At 53.7% G+C, this 17,377-nt stretch overlaps 1 protein-coding gene and 2 non-coding genes across 3 annotated transcripts; 1 reads left to right on the top strand and 2 right to left on the bottom strand.

The window, feature by feature from the left end:
* Positions 1–881: 881 nt before the first annotated feature.
* LOC137459018 (olfactory receptor 10A7-like) lies at positions 882–12,944 on the bottom strand. Its single transcript, XM_068170282.1, has 4 exons — positions 12,021–12,944; positions 7,547–7,559; positions 2,982–3,044; positions 882–1,243 (listed from the first exon to the last, which is right to left on the bottom strand). The coding sequence occupies exons 1-4, from the start codon at positions 12,942–12,944 to the stop codon at positions 882–884; spliced, it is 1,362 nt and encodes a 453-aa protein (XP_068026383.1).
* On the top strand, positions 10,159–10,230 carry TRNAM-CAU (transfer RNA methionine (anticodon CAU)). Its single transcript has one exon. It is a non-coding gene; the product is annotated as a tRNA-Met (tRNA).
* Positions 10,965–11,038, bottom strand: TRNAI-AAU (transfer RNA isoleucine (anticodon AAU)). Its single transcript has one exon. It is a non-coding gene; the product is annotated as a tRNA-Ile (tRNA).
* Positions 12,945–17,377: the final 4,433 nt, after the last annotated feature.

Genomic DNA, 17,377 nt, shown 5'->3' with positions numbered 1-17,377 from the left:
GCTGGCTCATGTTCAGGCAGCTGTCAACCAGCACCCCCAGGTCCCTTTCTGCCTGGCTGCAATCCAGTCACCCTGACCCCAGCCTGTAGCTCTGCATGGGGTTGTTGTGGCCAATGTGTATAACCTGGCCACTTGGATGTGTTCAATCTCCTGCTCTTCTCTATTTGAGGACAGCAGATCAAGCAGAGCCTGCCCCCTGGTAGGCTCACTTAACAGCTGCATCAGGAAGCTATCCTCCATATGCTCTAGGAACCTCCTGGGCTGCCTCCTCTCTGCTGAGTTAAGTTCCCAGCAGCTGTCTGGCAGGTTAAAGTCACCCATAAGGACAAGATCTGATGATCTTGAGACAGCCTCCAGTTGCTTATAGAATATTTCATCCGCCTCCTCGTCCTGTTTGGGTGCTCTGTAACAGACTCCAATCAGGATGTCTGTTGTGTTAGGCCTCCCTCTGGTTTTAACCCACAGGATGTCAACCCTTTCATCCTCTACCTCAAGTTCTGAGGCATCAAGAGATTCCCTAATGTACAGGGCCACCCCTCCTTCACCCTTGCCTGTCTCTCCTTAAGAGCCTGTAACCCCCCAGTGCAGTGCTGCAGTCATGTGAATCATCCCACCATGTTTCTGTCATGGCAACTACATCACAGCTTTCCTGGTGAACCAAGACTCCCAGCTCCTCTTGTTTGTTCCCCATGCTGTGTGTGTTGGTGTACATGCACTGCAGCTGGGCTGCTGATTTCTCATCTAACTCTAGTTTATGTCCCTCTCTCTCCTCAGCAGAGAGACTGGTTTCACCACCCACTCCCTTCAGACATAGTTTAAAGCCCTCCCAATGAGGCCTGCCCACTCTAGTGCTAGAGCCCTCTTGCCCCTTCTAAATAGATTCACCCCATCAAGGTCCAGCAGGTCAGGTGCAGTAAAAGTTGCCCCTTGATCAAAGAACCAAAGAACCCAAAATTCTGCTGCTGGCACCATCCCTTGAGCCATTTGTTGATGGCATGGGTTCTCCTCTTCCTCTCAGTATACTCCCCTGCCACTGAGGGAACTGAGCAGAACACCACTTGCTCTCCTGCCCCATCAATCAGTTGTCTGAGGGCCTTGAATTCCTTTTTGACCGTCCTGGTGCCCTTCTCATCAATCTCATCACTGCCAGCTTGGATCACCAGCAATGGGTAATAGTCAGAGGCTGGATTAGCTTCGGTAGGCTCCTGGTGATGTCCCTTACCCAGGCAGGCAGCAGACTTCCCTGTGGGATGGGTTGGGACAACATATAGGACCCTCTGTTCCCCTCAGGGGAGAGTCTCCAAGAACAATTACCTTCCTCCTTTTCCTTATGGCACTAGCCCTGATGATTGGTGGGGAGTGATGTGCTTTAGGCATCCCCTTAGAAGGTCCTCTTCTGCCTTCTCATCCACATTGCCCTCGGCCTGCAGGGTCTCATACTTAGTGTGCAAGGGGAAGGGAGGAGGTGAAGAGGGCCTGATGGATTCCCCATGCTTCCCCTAACAGGGACCTGTACCCATCCCCCCCTGTTTCTGGGGTAGCCTCCCTCAGCTGGGGGGGTTTGTAAACCCTGCTCCCACATACCTAACTCCCTTTCACGTTCCTTTATAGTCCTGAGCCTAGATACTTCATCCTTTAGCTCGGCCATCAGATTGAGGAGATAATTCACCTGCTCACACCTCACACAGGTGTTGTCTCCTTCCCCCTCCATTCCAAGTGCCAGGCCCCAGCACTCTCTGCAGCTGGCAGCCTGGGCAGCTGTGTGCTTGTGCACCGGCTCTGTCTGGGTACCTACTGTTCTTTCTAGTAGCCTGTAGCTGAGTTGCTACCATGGCTGGATCCCTTCAGGCAGCTGAGATAAGTTTGGGGGTTTGATTGTTGTTAAATACATATATTCCACTTGACCACTATGTTTTGCCCAAGCTGCCACAGAGGCTCCTGCTCCCTGCTGGCTGCCCCCGGCAGGTGCCGCTCTCTGCGCTCCAGCCAGGAGGCTCTCTTGGTGCCGGCAGCCGTGCGGCTCAGCCCTGCGGCTCAGCCCTGCCGCCTGTGAGCTGCCCGCGGCTGATCACCTTCCCAAGCAGGCATGCTTCTGGGCTGCCTCTTCTAAACTCTTTCTGGCCATGGTTGTGCCACTTACAGCGGCAGAGGCTGGCTGCCTGGATTACAAGGTGAGTACTGCTGAGGTTGGTCATCTGGTGAGACCTCACCTGGAGCACTGTGTCCAGATACGGAGCCTTCAACACTGGAACAGATAATCAATGTGGTTCATAGAAAGGACCCCTAAATGTCACCTGGTTCAGTCCCCTTCATGCAGCAGGGACAGCTCCAGCTGGAGCAGGCTGCCCAGGGATACAGCCAGGCTGACCTTGAATGGCTGCAGGGACAGGGCCTCAAGCACCGCCCTGGGCAGCCTGTGCCAGTGTCTCCCCTCCCTCACTCTGCACAACTCCCTCCTGGTGTCCAACCTAACTCTGCCCTGCTCCAGTTCCAAACCACTGCCCCTGGTCCTGTCCCCACAGCCCCTCCTGAGCAGTCCCTGCCCAGCCTGCCTGTAGCACCTTCAGATACTGAAATGCCACTCTGAGGTCTCCCTGGAGCCTTCCCCTCTCCATGCTGAACAGCCCCAGCCCTCCCAGCCTGTTGCTGTAGGGCAGGCTCTCCAGCCAGAGATGGGCCCCTCCCAGTGGTGAGCTACTCAGCAGGGACTTCCCTCAGAGTCACAGCCTTCAGCATCAGTCCCTTGCTCCAGTATGGGGTCCTCCATGGGCTGCAGGCAGGATTCTGCTCCACTGTTGGTGTCTGAGGGCTGCAGGGGCTCAGGCTGACATCTCACCAAGGGCTGAGGGGACCTGGCTGCTTCAGGGTGCTCCTCAGTGTGGTTCTCTTTCTTACATACCCCTTGCCTCCCAAACAAGAGTGCTCCCCTGGGACACCTGTCCAGCAGGTTTTCACCTCTTGCATAGTGACTGCAGAGGTACTAATGGGCTTGATCTTGTCCAGAGGTGGGCTTGGCTTGGAGCTGGGGGAACTTCTCCAGGTTTCTTACAGGACTCCACAGCAGTCATCCTTTCTCTACTACCACAACCCCACCAGACACAAACCCAACACACCTGGTCCTTCAAAACACCTGCAGCAGGTGAGGCACCCCTGGAGCTGGTGCTGCTTTGGAGCTTTTGCAGACCTTCCCCTCAGGGGCTCTGTGCTGTGCTGCCCAGCCTGGCTGCTCTCTGTTGGGCTGTGGCTGCCTGGTGGATGGTGTGAGAACAGTGGACTGCCCTTGGCTTCAGGGCCTCCCAGTGCCCCTGCAGCCTCGCTGAGGGGCGAGGAAACCGTGCGCCAACCAAACAGAGCCCAGCGTGTGGCTGAGGAGAGGAGGCAGCGTGAGGAGCTCAGCTCTGGGAGCTTGCTTTTGGCTTTGCTTCCCTTGCTTTTGGCTTTGCTTCCCTTGCTTTGGGCTTTGCTTCCCTTGCTTTTCAGGTGGGAGGGGGCTGGCAGCTCAGCACCTCCTGAAGAGGGGCAGCAGGCTCAGGTTGCTATGTGCCTGAGGGCAGTGCCGTAGCAGGGGGAGGGGTTGCCATGGAAACCGTGCCAACCAAACAGAGCCCAGCGTGTGGCTGAGGAGAGGAGGCAGCTCGAGGAGCTCAGCTCAGCTCAGCTCAGGCTGCTCACTGACAGAGGAGAAAACACACCCGCCGGGTGGAGAGGGTGGTCACTGCAAGATGGTTACTGCTACAGCAAAGGCTGACAGAAGAACAGTGGGCACCCAAACAGAGACCACTCACAAGCATGCAGATGTTCAGGCTGCAGTGAGTGCTGGAACCTGGCACTCGCTATGGAGGATGGAAGGAACAACTCCTGTGTTAGGTGTGAGCAGATCAGGGCTCTGAAGAGCAGGGTGGCTGAGCTAAAAGAAGAGGAGGAAAGGCTAAGAGCTGTAAGAGACAGCAAAAGGAAAACTGACTATTCCCGTAATCTAACCTCTTCAAAAGCAGAACAGGGGGTAGGTAACTCTTAGTGGAACAGGGAGTTTGATACCCTCCCATCAGCAAGCCTCTCAGCCTCCCTGCAGTAACCCACATGAGCAGGGCCGATGGGAACAGGGCTCTGCCCGACGGAAGAAATGCAAAGGGAGAAAGTCTGCTACTGTGAGCAGCACACTGCCTGCAGTGCAGTTACAGAACAGGGATGAGGCTCTGCAGGAGGAACAGGTCATGGGTGAGGATGAGGACTCAAGAAGGTCAGAAGCTGCACCAGTGACAGGTAAAGGGCTCTGCAGGAGGAACAGGTCATAGGTGAGGATGAGGACTCAAGAAGGTCAGAAGCTGCACCACTGACAGGTTGCCTCAGGCCAGCCATCAAAACTTACCCAGAAAAGAAACCTCCTAGGGTCATCGTTATAGGAGACTCACAGTATCACAAAGGTTATAAGAGACCTCAAAGACCATCGAGTCCAACCTGTCACCACAGACCTCATGACTAGACCATGGCACCAAGTGCCACATCCAATGCCCTCTTGAACACCTCCAGGCATGGGGACTCCACCACCTCCCTGGGCAGCACATCCCAATGACGAATGACTCTCTCTGTGAAGAACTTTCTCCTCACCTCCAGCCTAAACTTCCTCTGGCACAGCTTGAGATTGTGTCCCTACTGAAGGGAGCAGAGGGCCCAATATGCAGACCAGACCCATTTCCTGGAGAGGATCCTGGGGCAGGAATTGGCAGGGCTCATTGATAGGGCTTTAAACTAGGTTTGAGGGGGGAAGGGGTTAATAGTCTCCTGCTGGCTGGTGACAAACAGAGGGGCAGCTCACCAGAGGCAGAGGGATGGAGAGCTGGTAAGGGCTCTCAACTTGCTGCCCTGAGGCAAGCCACGAATGATCCACCAGGACATTCTGAGGAACCAAGGGGAATTGGCACAAGAGGAGGACAGGGCCAGCCCAGCTGAAGTGCTTCTGTGAGAACGCACACAGCTTGGGCAACAAACAGGATGAGTTAAGGGCACTGTGCTGCTGGGATGCCACGACATAGTGGCTGTTACTGACACTTGGTGGGATGATTCCCATGACTGGAATGTAGGGATAGATGGGTATAAGCTCTTTAGGAAGGATAGGCAGGGAAGGAGAGGAGGAGGTGTTGCCCTCATGTCAATAACCAGCTGGAATCAGTGGAGCTCCACCTGGGGAGGGATGATGAGCTAGTTGAGAGTGTATGGGTTAAAATTAAAGGCAGGACAGGGGAAGGAGATATTCCTGTGGGGGTCTCCTACAGGCCACCTGACCAGCAGATCCAAGCAGGTGAGGCCCTCCACAGGCAAATAGAAGTGGCTTCCAGGTCACAAGCCCTGGTCCTCATGGGGGATTTCAACCACCTGGATGTCTGCTGGAGGGACAACAGAGCAAGGCTCCAGCAATCCAGGATGTTCCTGGACTGCATAGAAGACAACTTCCTCCTCCCAGTGGTAGAGGAACCAACAAGAAAAGGTGCTATGCTGGACCTTCTTCTCACCAACAGGGAAGGGCTGGTAAGCAATGTGAGGCTCAGAGACAGCCTTGGCTGCAGTGACCATGAAGCAGTTGAATTTAATCTCCTCAGGGCAATCAGGAGGAAGTATTCTAAGCTTAGGACCCCAGACTTCAGGCGTGCAGACTTTGATTGCTTCAGGGATCTGATAGCCAAAGTGTCCTGGGACAAAGCCCTGGAGGGAAGAGGGACCCAGGACAGCTGGTCAGGATTCAAGGACCACCTCCTCTGTGTCCAGGAGCTCTGTATACCAACAAAGAGAAAAGCAGGTAAGAATGCTAGGAGGCCTGCCTGGATGGGCAAGGAGCTGCTGGACACACTACTACTTAAAAGGAAACTCTACAGGCAGTGGAGGGAAGGACAGCTAGAACAGGGGGGGTATAAGGAAGCTGCCTGAGCAGCAAGAGACCTGGTTAGGAAAGCCAAAGCAGAGTTTGAATTGAATCTAGCCAGGGAGGTTAAAGGGAACACTAAGAACTTCTACAGGTGTATTAATGGGAAGAAGAAGATTAGGGAAGGTGTGGGCCCCCTCAGAAAGGAAACTGGTGACATGGTCACAAGTGATGAGGAAAAAGCTGAGGTACTCAATAACTTCTTTACCTCAGTTTTCACTGCAAGGGCCTCTAGCCACACTCCTGATGTTATGGAAGACAATGCCAGGGATGGGCAGGAAGAACTGCCCATTGTAAGTGAAGATCAGGTTGGTGATCACCTGAAGAACCTGAAAGTGTTCAAGTCCATGGGACCCGACGGGATACACCCACGGGTACTGAGAGAACTGGCAGAGGAGGTTGCTAAACCCCTCTCTATGCTATTCCAAAAGTCATGGCAGTCTGGGGCAGTCCCCACAGACTGGAAAAAGGGAAACATTGCCCCCATTTGCAAAAAGGGTAAGAAGGAGGAACCAGGGTAAGAAGGAGGATCAGGGATCAGTCCTGGGACCTGTCTTGCTCAACATCTTTGTGGGTGCCATGGACAGTGGCATTGAGTGCACCCTCAGCAAGTTTGCTGATGACACCAAGCTGTGTGGTGCAGCAGACATGCTGGAGGGAAGGGAGGCCATCCAGAGGGACCTGGACAGGCTGGAGAGGTGGGCACAAGCCAACCTCATGAAGTTCAACAAGACCAAGTACAGGGACCTGCAGCTGGGTCGAGGCAATCCCAGGCACAAATCCAGGCTGGGCAGGGACTGGCTGGAAAGCAGCCTTGAGGAGAGAGACTTGGGGGTGCTGGGGGAGGAGAAGCTCACCAGGAGCTCTCAGTGTGCACTTGCAGCCCAGAAAGCCAAGCAGATCCTGGGCTGCATCAGAAGTGTGGCCAGCAGGGCAAGGGAGGTGATTCTCCCCTGTGGTGAAGGCACATTATGCTCCGATACTGAGTCTTGTCCCAGCATGTGGGCAAGTTCCCCCTCCTCCAGGAGGAAGACAAAAGCCAAGGCATTAGCCAGGCCTGCACGCACCCAGCGCATGCAGCACTCGTGCTGACACCAAGTATGGGCATAATTCTAGCTTCACGCTTTCTATAGGCTGAAGCCAGTTGCTTATGAGAGTGCCCATTGGTCAAAGCCAGCCTCGAGGAATCTATAAGTATCACCCCAGTTGGTAAACACGTTGCCCCCTCATTCACTTTGTCTCTGTGCTTGCTCGAGAGAGTAACTCTCGAGCTGCAGCCTTTGCCATTGAGATTATTATTTAGCTTCTGTTATACATGCACGCATACTGGAAGCATCTGCATCGTTAAGAAGCCCAGAGGGAGGACCTTAGCGACGCCTGAGCTCAGCGTCGCTACAGCCAGTCGTACCGACCGGGAGAGCCCACCGTGCCACCGGAGGACTGGACCAAACCCCCGAGGGTAAGATCTGCCCAGTTGCCGGGGAGAAGGGACTTGATTGATACCGAGTCCATGTATGCCTAGCCCCGCCGTAGCGGGAGAGGAGCCGCCGAGTGCCGCTCTGAGCCCTGCAAATCTCAGGGAGGACTAAGGCATTGTTTGTGTCTATACTGCACCGAACCCGGGACCACTCCGAGAGTCCCGCTGCTCCTTTAAGCTCAGTAAACGAGAATCTGCCACCTAACGCAGCCGCATTCTCTCCCTGAGGCTGTTTGCATCAGCCCGGAGAACCGCAGTGGTTGGGCCGACCCCTGTAGCTTTGCCTGCTGCTGCGTCGTCCCAGCCCACCTACCGGCCACCGTCGTCCCACCCTGCCGTGCGAGTCGACTTTGAGCACCGACACCACGGGCCGACCCCGACCAGGACCGATCCCTGTTGTCTGAAGGGAATAGAATGTTGTTCACGTGCTTTCCATCCATTAGCACTCAGTTCAAAGTATCCGCGTCTAGCAGAGTAAGCGCTGACGCACAGAAAGATTGTAATATTGCCGTGTACAGCCAGGAGCCGCCCGCGTCCTGCCGAGTCTCCATCTAGTGGCTAAGCGGTGGAACTGCACCCTTTGTTATATAAATGTAGAAAGGGTTTATAGATAGTTGAATTAAGTTATAATCATAACACTAAGCCACTTGTGGAATCTATTTCACAAATGTGCACTAGAACATGTATATAAGTTGGTGATTCATCGGTTATTAATAGTTTGATAATTAATAAAAATAATATTTTCATAATTCATATTTCATATTCATAAATTTAATAACCTCTTCACCACATCCCCCTCTGCTCAACTCTGATGAGACCCCACCTGGAGTACTGCCTCCAGTTCTGGAGCCCCTATTCCAAGAGTGATATGGAGGTGCTGGAAGGTGTCCAGAGAAGGGCCAGCAGGATGAGCTGAGGGCTGGAGCACCTCTGCTATGAGGACAGACTGAAGGAGTTGGGGCTGTTCAGTCTGGAGAAGAGAAGGCTCCGAGGTGACTTAATTGTGGCCTTCCAGTATCTGAAGGGGGCTACAGGAAGGCTGGGGAGGGACTTCTCAGGATCTCAGGCAGTGATAGGACTAGGGGGAATGGAATGAAGCTGGAGGTGGGGAGATTCAGGCTGGATGTGAGGAGGAAGTTCTTCCCCATGAGAGTGGTGAAGCCCTGGAATGGGTTGTCCAGGGAGGTGGTTGGGGCCCTGTCCCTGGAGGTGTTTAAGCCCAGGCTGGCTGAGGCTGTGGCCAGGCTGCTCTAGTGTGGGGTGTCCCTGCCCATGGCAGGGGGGTTGGAACTAGATGATCATTGTGGTCCCTTCCAACCCTGACTGATTCTATGATACTATGATGAGTTTCCTCCAGGTGCTGCAGATATGGGGATGCTCCTGTGGGGCTGGAATGCAGTGCCGTGGCTGAGGTCTGCCCGGGGGGGTGGCGCCCTGGGGCCCACCTCAGCCGCGGGGTCCTGGGCTGCTAGGCAGTGCTGGGGGCTGAAGATCCCCTGAGGCTGCTGCCAGGGGCGCTCTGGAGGGGCAGGACAGGATGTGGAATGGGATGGGATGTCTCGGGGTCAGGCAGGGCTGCCGGGGCAGTGGCTGGGGCTGGACTCCAGCCAGGTTCACAGGCACAAAGAATTCCTGTGCTGGTGGCACACATCAGCCCCAAGGAGAAATGTTTATTACAGGGAAAAATAAACAACATACAGAGACACGGGGTGGGGGGGAAGACAAACCTCTCCCCAGAGGCCAGTTGGTGCGAGAAGCACTCAGCTGGGAGCTGAGCAGCAGCTGGGACCTTCCCTCCAGTGCAGCAGACAGAGGGTGGTGGTGGCTGTGATGTATTCTGTGTGCTCAGCTTGGTCCCATTTGGGATGCTGTTAGAGTGTTTCAGCATAAGAAGCACAGAATGATGTAGCCTGGAAAGGATCTTTCAAGGTCATCTAATCCAACTCCCTGCAGCCAGCAGGGACATCTGCAACTAGAGCAGGGTGCTCAGCGTCCCAAACCATCTGATGCTGAATGGTTCCAGGGATGGGGCATCTCCCACCTCTCTGGGCAAATTGGGCTGGGGTCTCACCACTCTCACTGTAATAAAAGTCTTCATTCTATCTAATGTAAATGTTCCTCTTTTGGTTTAAATCCATCACCCCTTGTCCTGTCACCACAGGCCCTGCCCAAAATCTGTCCTGAAAGGACACCAGAAAGTCCCCCTGGAGCCTTCCCTTCTCCAGGCTGACCAAGCCCAACCCTCCCAGCCTAGCCTCACAGCAGAGGGCTTCCAGTCTTCCCACCACTGCTGTGGCCTCTGGCCTGGCTCCACCAGGTCCCTGTCTGCTGTGCTGAGGGCTCCAGAGCTGCCCCAGAACTGCAGGGGGGGTCTGAGCAGAGGACAGCAGAGGGGCAGAATCCCCTCCCTGCCCCTGCTGCCCACACTGCTGGGAAGCCCAGGGAAGGGCTGGCAGTGCTCAGTGCCAGCTGGGGTGCCCCATTGGACTGTGACTGGTCGCTGCCCTTCCCCTGCAAAGCTGCTTTCTGACAACTCTTCACCCTTTGGATGGGTGCTGCTGGCTGTGGCCTGCAGCCTGCAGTGATCTCTGTCCTCGAATAGCAACCAAAATCGGCAGAGAAAGGGTGGGGAATGCGTGGGGGGAGGCCGGAGCTGTCCCAAAGGGCCATCCTCAAGGGTGAGGAGACACAGGCGGGGCCCGCACGGGGACCGCCCCGCATGATCTTGAGTACTTGTAGGCAGGCAGCGAACTACCGAAACAGGAGCAGAGTGGCGCAGCGGAAGCGTGCTGGGCCCATAACCCAGAGGTCGATGGATCGAAACCATCCTCTGCTAGTAGCTTTATTATTGTCGGTTTTTTTCGCTTGCCTCCCTCGGGTGGCGCGGCCCCGGCAAGGGCGCTGCGGGTCCCCGCACGATGGGTGACCGGAGCTGAGCGAGACAAAGCAGGAGGACAGAGGGAAAGGGAAAGCTTGACAGTTAAACAGCCCCAATGGCCCCAGTCACAAAATGATATGGCAGCAAGAAACAGGAAGCAAAGAACTGAATTTTCTTATTTAATATGTTTATAGAAGAAAAATGGCTTGGGGAGACGTGTTGGGGGGTGTGTGTGTTTTGTTTGGGGTGTGTCGGTGTGCGTGTTTTGGTTGGGGTGTTCTGGGGTGTGTTGGGGTGTTCTGGGGCGCCTCGGTGCGAGTTGGGGTGTGTGTGTGTGTTTTGTTTGGGGTGTGTCGGTGTGCGTGTTTTGGTTGGGGTGTTTTGGAGTGTGTTGGGGTGTTTGGATGTGTTTTGGGGTGCATTGGGGAGTGTGGGTGTGTTTTGCTTGGGCTGTCTGGGTGTACGTTCTGGTGTGTGTGGTTTGGGTTTTAAACTGCTGTTCACCCAAGTCTGTAAATCACTGGGACTGGGAGAGCTTTTGCCTTGGAGATGCTGAGCTCTGCCCCCGTTGAACCTTTCTGTTATTCTGTCTTGGACGATTGGCCAGGGTCGGAGAATGTCCCCAGAAGGTACAAAACAAGAACTGCAGACATCAGCCGTTATCGGGCTGGCAGTAAAACGGAAGTCTCATCTGGCCCGTACGGGGATCGAACCCGCGACCTTGGCGTTATTAGCACCACGCTCTAACCGACTGAGCTAACCGGCCGGACTGACCGCGCTGCCCCGCGCTACGCCCAACTGCGCTGTGTGCTGCACGGAGGGGCGGTGCTGCTGGGGCAGAGGCGCAAGGTGAGGCCGTGTGCGTGTGTAATAAATACCGCACCGAGCAGCGGGGCGCTTCCAGCCAGCAGCATACGGGTTACGGGTCCAGCACGCCGCTGCTGCCCCAAGATTGTGTGGCATCACGTGCTTTTGCATCATCCAGGATCCCTGCTCTGGAGATTCATTGGCAGAGGCCCTCGGGAGCCTGTTCTGCAGGGCAGGGGAGTCGAGGAGTACCGGACACTGTTCAAATAGAAAGTCTTGAAGGCACAGGACCAGGCTACCCCCATGTCACAGAAGCATAGAAGCACAGAGTCACAGAATGTCAGGGCTCGCAAGGGTCCTCCAGAGATCATCCAGCCCAACCCCCCCTGCCAGAACAGGGTCACCCAGGGCAGGGCAGACAGAAACACATCCAGGTGGGTTTGGAAAGTCTCCAGACAAGGAGACTCCACAATCTCTCTGGGCAGTCTGCTCCAGGGCTCCAGCACCCTCACAGGGAAAAAGCTTTTCCTTCTGTTTATGGAGTCCCTGTAACATTAAATAGAGCACATTAAATCTACTCATCACAAGCAATTATTACATTTAATATCTTCCATGCCATCGAAGCTGTTTGTTGTGCAGAGCAGAGATGTTTCTCTGTGTTTTCCAACAAAAGGTGATGGAGTCCCCACCTCTGGAGGTGTTTAAAAGCTGCATGGATGTGGTGCTGAGGGCTGTGGTTTGGTGGCAGTGGTTTGCCAGCAGTGGTGGCATTGTGAGCTCTGGGTGAGCGGTTGGACTCGATGATCTCAAAGGTCTCTTCCAATCTCTACAGTTCTATGATTCTAAAACGTCCAGACCCTTTACAGCCTTTGAGTATTCATTAACTGTTTGATTTTTAACCTTTTTCCAGCCAGTCAGTGGGCCTGTGAAGGCAGAGAAGCCTTGCTCCCAAGGGCCTTCCTTAGGGCATGCTTTATTTCTTTGTTGCGTAAGCTGTAGATGATTGGGTTCAGCATGGGGGTTACCACCGTGTAAGAAAGGGCCACCAGCTTCCTGCTGTGCACCATCACACTGCTCTTTGGCTTTAAATGTACCAAGCCAGTCGTGCAGTAGAAGAGTGCCACCACCACCAGGTGAGCCAGGCAGGTCAGAAAGGCCTTGAGCCTTCTTTCAGCTGAAGGCATCTGGACAATGGTGTGGATGATCCGGATGTAAGAGGCCACAGTCAGGATAAATGGGAGAAAAATAATGATATCAGTAGTGATGAAGAGAAGGTACTGGAATAAGTGTGTGTCTGAGCAGGCCAGGGCCAGGACAGGAGTGACATCACAAAAGAAATGATCAATCTCCCTGGGGCCACAGAAGGGGTAGCTGAAGAGCCAGCTCGTGAGTCCTAGTGAAGGCGGAATGCCAGCCACCCAGCATGCCACCACCAGCTGCAGACACACTCTCCTGTTCATCCTCGTGGCATAGTGCAAGGGCTGGCAGATGGCCACATACCGATCGTATGCCATCGCCCCCAGGAGGAAACACTCAGCAGTGATGAGGGACAGCACAAGGTAAAGCTGCAGGGCACAGGCAAAGAAGGAGATGACCTTTCTCTCCAGCAACAAATCCACGAGCATCCTGGGCACTATGCTGAGTGTGAAGCAGATTTCAATGAAAGCCAGGTTTTGGAGAAAATAGTACATGGGGGTGTGCAAGGCAGGGTCAGTGCTTGCAGCTATGATGACGAGAAGGTTCCCTGCCATTGTGATTAGGAACATCAGAAGAATGACCTCAAAGGTGAAGACCTGAAGAGTAGTGAAGCCCTGCAAAATGAAGTAGGTCTGGTTTGTGAGCCCCAGTGCCTGAACAGCTTCCATGTGAAAGAGAAACAACTCCGCCTGTATAAGCCAACAAGGAAGACACAAGCAGAAAAGACTTTATAGGGATGAATGAATAAGAGGGAGCTGTCCTGAAACTGGTGCCACTCTTTAGTGAGAGGTACCATCAACTATAGCTGGGCAAGAGCATCTTGAGAGGCACACTAAAAAAAGCAACACACAGAGTGGCTCAGGTTGGAAGGGACCTTAGAGATCATCTACTGCAACCCCCTGCCATGGGCAGGGACACCTCACAAGTAGATTCAGCTGCCTCATTCAATCTGACCTTGAACACCCCCAGGCAGGAGGCAGCCACAGCCTCCCTGGGCAGCCTGTGCCAGAGCCTCACCACCCTGGGACTGAAGAAGTTCTTCCTCAGCTCCAGCCTAACCCTGCTCTGCCTCAGTTTCAAACCGTTCCCCCTTGGCCTGGCTCCAGACACCCTCAGGAGAAGTCTCTCTGCAGCCTTCCTGCAGGCTCCCTTCAGGCACTGGCAGGCAGCTCTGAGGTGCCCCTGGAGCGTTCTCCTCTCCAGGCTGAATAACCTCAGCTCCCTCAGCCTGGGCTCACAGCAGAGGTGCCCCAGCCCTTGGATCATCTTTGGCCCTGTGGAAAAAGCCATCAGCTTCAGTGCAGAATTCAGTGCTGGGACTCTCCTGATTACTGTTTCCCTTTTCCATTCAGCTGGAATGTTGCCCCACGTCTCTATCAGATCTCCATCAAGTTGCTGCTTTCTGAAACAGCTTTTCACCAGCTATCACCTGTTCTTATTTCCTGGGTGCAAAACACCAACTCATTTCCTACAGAACCCAGATCTCATTACTTCCTCTGCTCTAAGAAAAAAACCAACCAACCCAACCAATCCACCAAACAAGCAAAAAACCAAACCAAAACCCCAAACAAACAAAACAACAACAACAAAACAACCAACCAACCAACCAGCCCACAAGCAACCAAACAAAAATAACCCCACAACAACAACAAACCCCACAAACCCCACCTCCAGGGAGGTGGTTGAGGCCTTGTCCCTGGAGGTGTTTAAACCCAAGCTGGATGAGGCTCTGGGCAGCCTGATCTAGTGTGGGGTGTCCCTGCCCATGGCAAGGGGTTTGGAACTAGCTGATCCTTGTGCTCCCTTCCAACCCTGACTGATACTATGATACACAACAACTTGCCCTGTTTTCACACCCCTGCATGGACAGGTATCTGTACAGGCTGAAAAGAGGCAAAGGAGAATAAAATGGTCCAGCTGCACATCTGAAGCCTGAAGGGTGGGCAGGAGACACAGCTGACTGTGTGGTCTGACCTCTGCTAGAGCAGAGACCAATGACCTGCTGGGTTTAAAGCCACTTGTTCTATAATCAGTGCCATTGGACTCAGGAGTTCAGTATTCCTAGATTCATGGACTGGGTTAGGTTGGAAAGGACCTCAAAGCTCATCCAGCTCCAGCCCCCTGCCATGGGCAGGGACACCTCCCACCAGCACAGGCTGCTCAAGGCCTCATCCAGCCTGGCCCTCAACACCTCCAGGCAGGAGGCAGCCACAGCCTCCCTGGGCAACCTGTGCCAGTGTCTCCCCAGCCTCACTGACAACAATTTCTTCCTCCTCTCCAGTCTCAGTCTCCCCTCTCCCAGCTCAAAGCCACTGCCTCTTGTCCTGGCACTGCAGTGGATGGACAGAAGGGGGGCTGAGCACCTCTGATCACTGACACAGTAATTTAGTTCTGCCTCCAAGAGCTCCAAGCTCTGAAGAATTTATGAAGATGACTAAACTGTGAAAGATTGCCTTTGCAATTTGAAGCCTCACATGAACAAAAAAAGGACATATCTTACATGAAATTAACCTCCAAGTACAAATAATCATAAGTTTTCCTGACCTGGGCAGGTTTAGGAGCAGGAAAGCATTTTTAAAACAGCCAAACCTCTACAAACCAGAATCAGAGAGTCACAGAATCACAAGACCAGAGAATCAGAGTCATAGAATGGTCTGGGTTAGAAGAGACCTCCATAGGTCATCCAGCCCAACCCCCTCTGCAGTCAGCAGGGACATCCTCACCTAGATCAGGCTGCCCAGAACCTCACCTTGAATAAGTCCAGGGTTGGGGCCTCAACTACCTCCCTGGGTAACCTGTTCTGGTGCTCCACTGCCCTCATGTAAAGATCTGTTCCTAACACAATCAGCAGCTGGAGGGGAGAGCCAGAATATCAGTTCCACATGAAATCTCCACATCCACACTGCCTTTTAATGAGGTTTCATAAGATGCTCATGAAGAAGTCACAAAGAGCTTTGCTGTTGTTCCTGCACACAGCCACATGGCAAAGGAGCAGCAGCTGAGACACCCATCCATGGCTCCCTTGCAGTCCACGAGTGGAACCAACTCTGATGTTACTTCTGTTCATTCTTTAGACATCATCTAAAAGGAGAGAATGGCCAGAAGTCCTTGACCCCCTCACAGCTCTCTGTCAGTCTCAACACACAGCTCAGACATCACCATGTGTGTTACAGACACCTGCAGTTTTGAGCTGCATTCTTTTCTACACTTTCAAAAGAGATTTTGTTTTCCTTGTCCTATCTATACTAATAAACATTTCTCCCCCAGCCAGTTTTCATTACCAAACAGAATGGAGGATGCTGGCATACCTCAGCTTGCAGGAGAAGCAATCCAGAGCTTCTGAGATGATGTCTTTGCTCATGATTTCAGATTCATAGACTCACAGATTGGGTTGGGTTGGAAAGGATCTTTAAAGATCATTCAGTTTCAGCCCCCTGCCATGGGCAGGGACACCTCCCACCAGCACAGGCTGCTCAGGGCCTCATCCAGCCTGGCCTTCAACACCTCCAGGCAGGAGGCAGCCACAGCCTCCCTGGGCAACCTGTGCCAGAGTCTCCCCAGCCTCACTGCCAACAATTTCTTCCTCCTCTACACTCTCAGCCTATCCTCTCCCAGCTCAAAGCCATTGTCCCTCAGCCTGTCCCTCCCAGCCCTTGTCAGAAGTTCCTCCCCAGCTCTCCTGGAGCCCTTCAGCTACTAGAAAGCTTCTCTGAGGTCAGCCTGGAGCCTTCTCTTCTCCAGGCTGCACAGCCCCAACTCTCCCAGCCTGGCCCCACAGGGGAGGTTCTCCATCCTCTGCTCATCTTGGTGGCCTCCTCTGGACCTGCTCCAGCAGTTCCATGACTGCATATTCCAGATACTGGGATACTTTTTCCTTCCTGTGGGACCCCACTTCAGGCCTGTACTTGTAGGATCCCTAGAAAAGAGTGAGGTGCAGCTGTTCTAAGCTATATATCATCTTACACCGCTTCTTGAGACAGCAGCCCCTCTCTGGATTCATTACCACGTTGCTCTGAGGACAAAACATCTCCCATGGTATTGTTGCAGACTGGGGACAATTTAATGAAAGTTAACAACTGTCTGGTGTTGCAGAACCAATACAGTGAGTAATGAGGTTAAAAATGGTAATTTAACTAAAGTTCGAACAACAAAGTGTGATTCTCAATGTGAAGCTCTGCCAGGATGAGCAGGGAGCTCCTGGACACACTGTCACATAAAAAGAGTCTGTGCAAGGAGTGGGAGAGAGGATAGCTGGAATGGGGAATGTAAGGAAGCTGCCTGAGCAGCAGGAGACCTGCTGAGGAAAGCTGAAGCTCAGTTAGGATTAAATGTAGGCAGGGACAGCAAGTGGAACAGCAAAAGTGTCTGCAGGTGCATTACATACACTACATACAGGCTGGGCAGGGACTGGCTGGAAAGCAGCCCTGAGGAGAGAGACTTGGGGGTGCTGGGGGAGGAGAAGCTCACCAGGAGCTCTCAGTGTGCACTTGCAGCCCAGAAAGCCAACCAGAGCCTGGGCTGCAGCAGGAGAAGTGTGGCCAGCAGGGCAAGGGAGGTGATTCTCCCCCTGTGCTCAGCTCTGGGGAGACCCCACCTGGAGTACTGCCTCCAGTTCTGGAGCCCCTATTCCAAGAGGGATGTGGAGGTGCTGGAAGGTGTCCAGAGAAGGGCCAGGAGGATGAGCAGAGGGCTGGAGCACCTCTCCTGTGAGGACAGACTGAAGGAGTTGGGGCTGTTCAGTCTGGAGAAGAGAAGGCTCTGAGGTGACCTAATTGTGGCCTTCCAGTATCTGAAGGGGGCTACAGGAAGGCTGGGGAAGGACTTCTCAGGATATCAGGCAGTGATAGGACTAGGGGGAGTGGAATGAAGCTGGAGGTGGGGAGATTCAGGCTGGAGGTGAGGAGGAAGTTCTTCCCCATGAGAGTGGTGAAGCCCTGGAATGGGTTGTCCAGGGAGGTGGTTGAGGCCTCATCCCTGGAGGTGTTTAAGCCCAGGCTGGATGAGGCTCTGTCCAGCCTGATCTAGTGTGGGGTGTCCCTGCCCATGGCAGGGGGGTTGGAACTAGACAATCCTTGTGGTCCCTTCCAACCCCTGACTGATA

The sequence above is a fragment of the Melanerpes formicivorus genome, unplaced genomic scaffold, assembly GCF_026170545.1.
Source record: "Melanerpes formicivorus ecotype bairdi unplaced genomic scaffold, bMelFor1.0.p_v2 SCAF_309, whole genome shotgun sequence".
In the NCBI taxonomy this organism is placed as follows: domain Eukaryota; kingdom Metazoa; phylum Chordata; class Aves; order Piciformes; family Picidae; genus Melanerpes; species Melanerpes formicivorus.
This window is presented reverse-complemented; position numbering and strand designations above follow the sequence as displayed.

What these genes read in the sequence shown, in the direction of transcription:
- LOC137459018 (XM_068170282.1), bottom strand. Translation starts at nt 12,944, where the DNA reads ATGGAAGCTGTTCAGGCACTGGGGCTCACAAACCAGACCTACTTCATT. An exon ending in GGACAAGATCAAGCCCATTA is followed by an intron (nt 1,244 to 2,981) that starts GTACCTCTGCAG and finishes CCCATCCCACAG; the next exon opens with GGAAGTCTGCTGCCTGCCTG.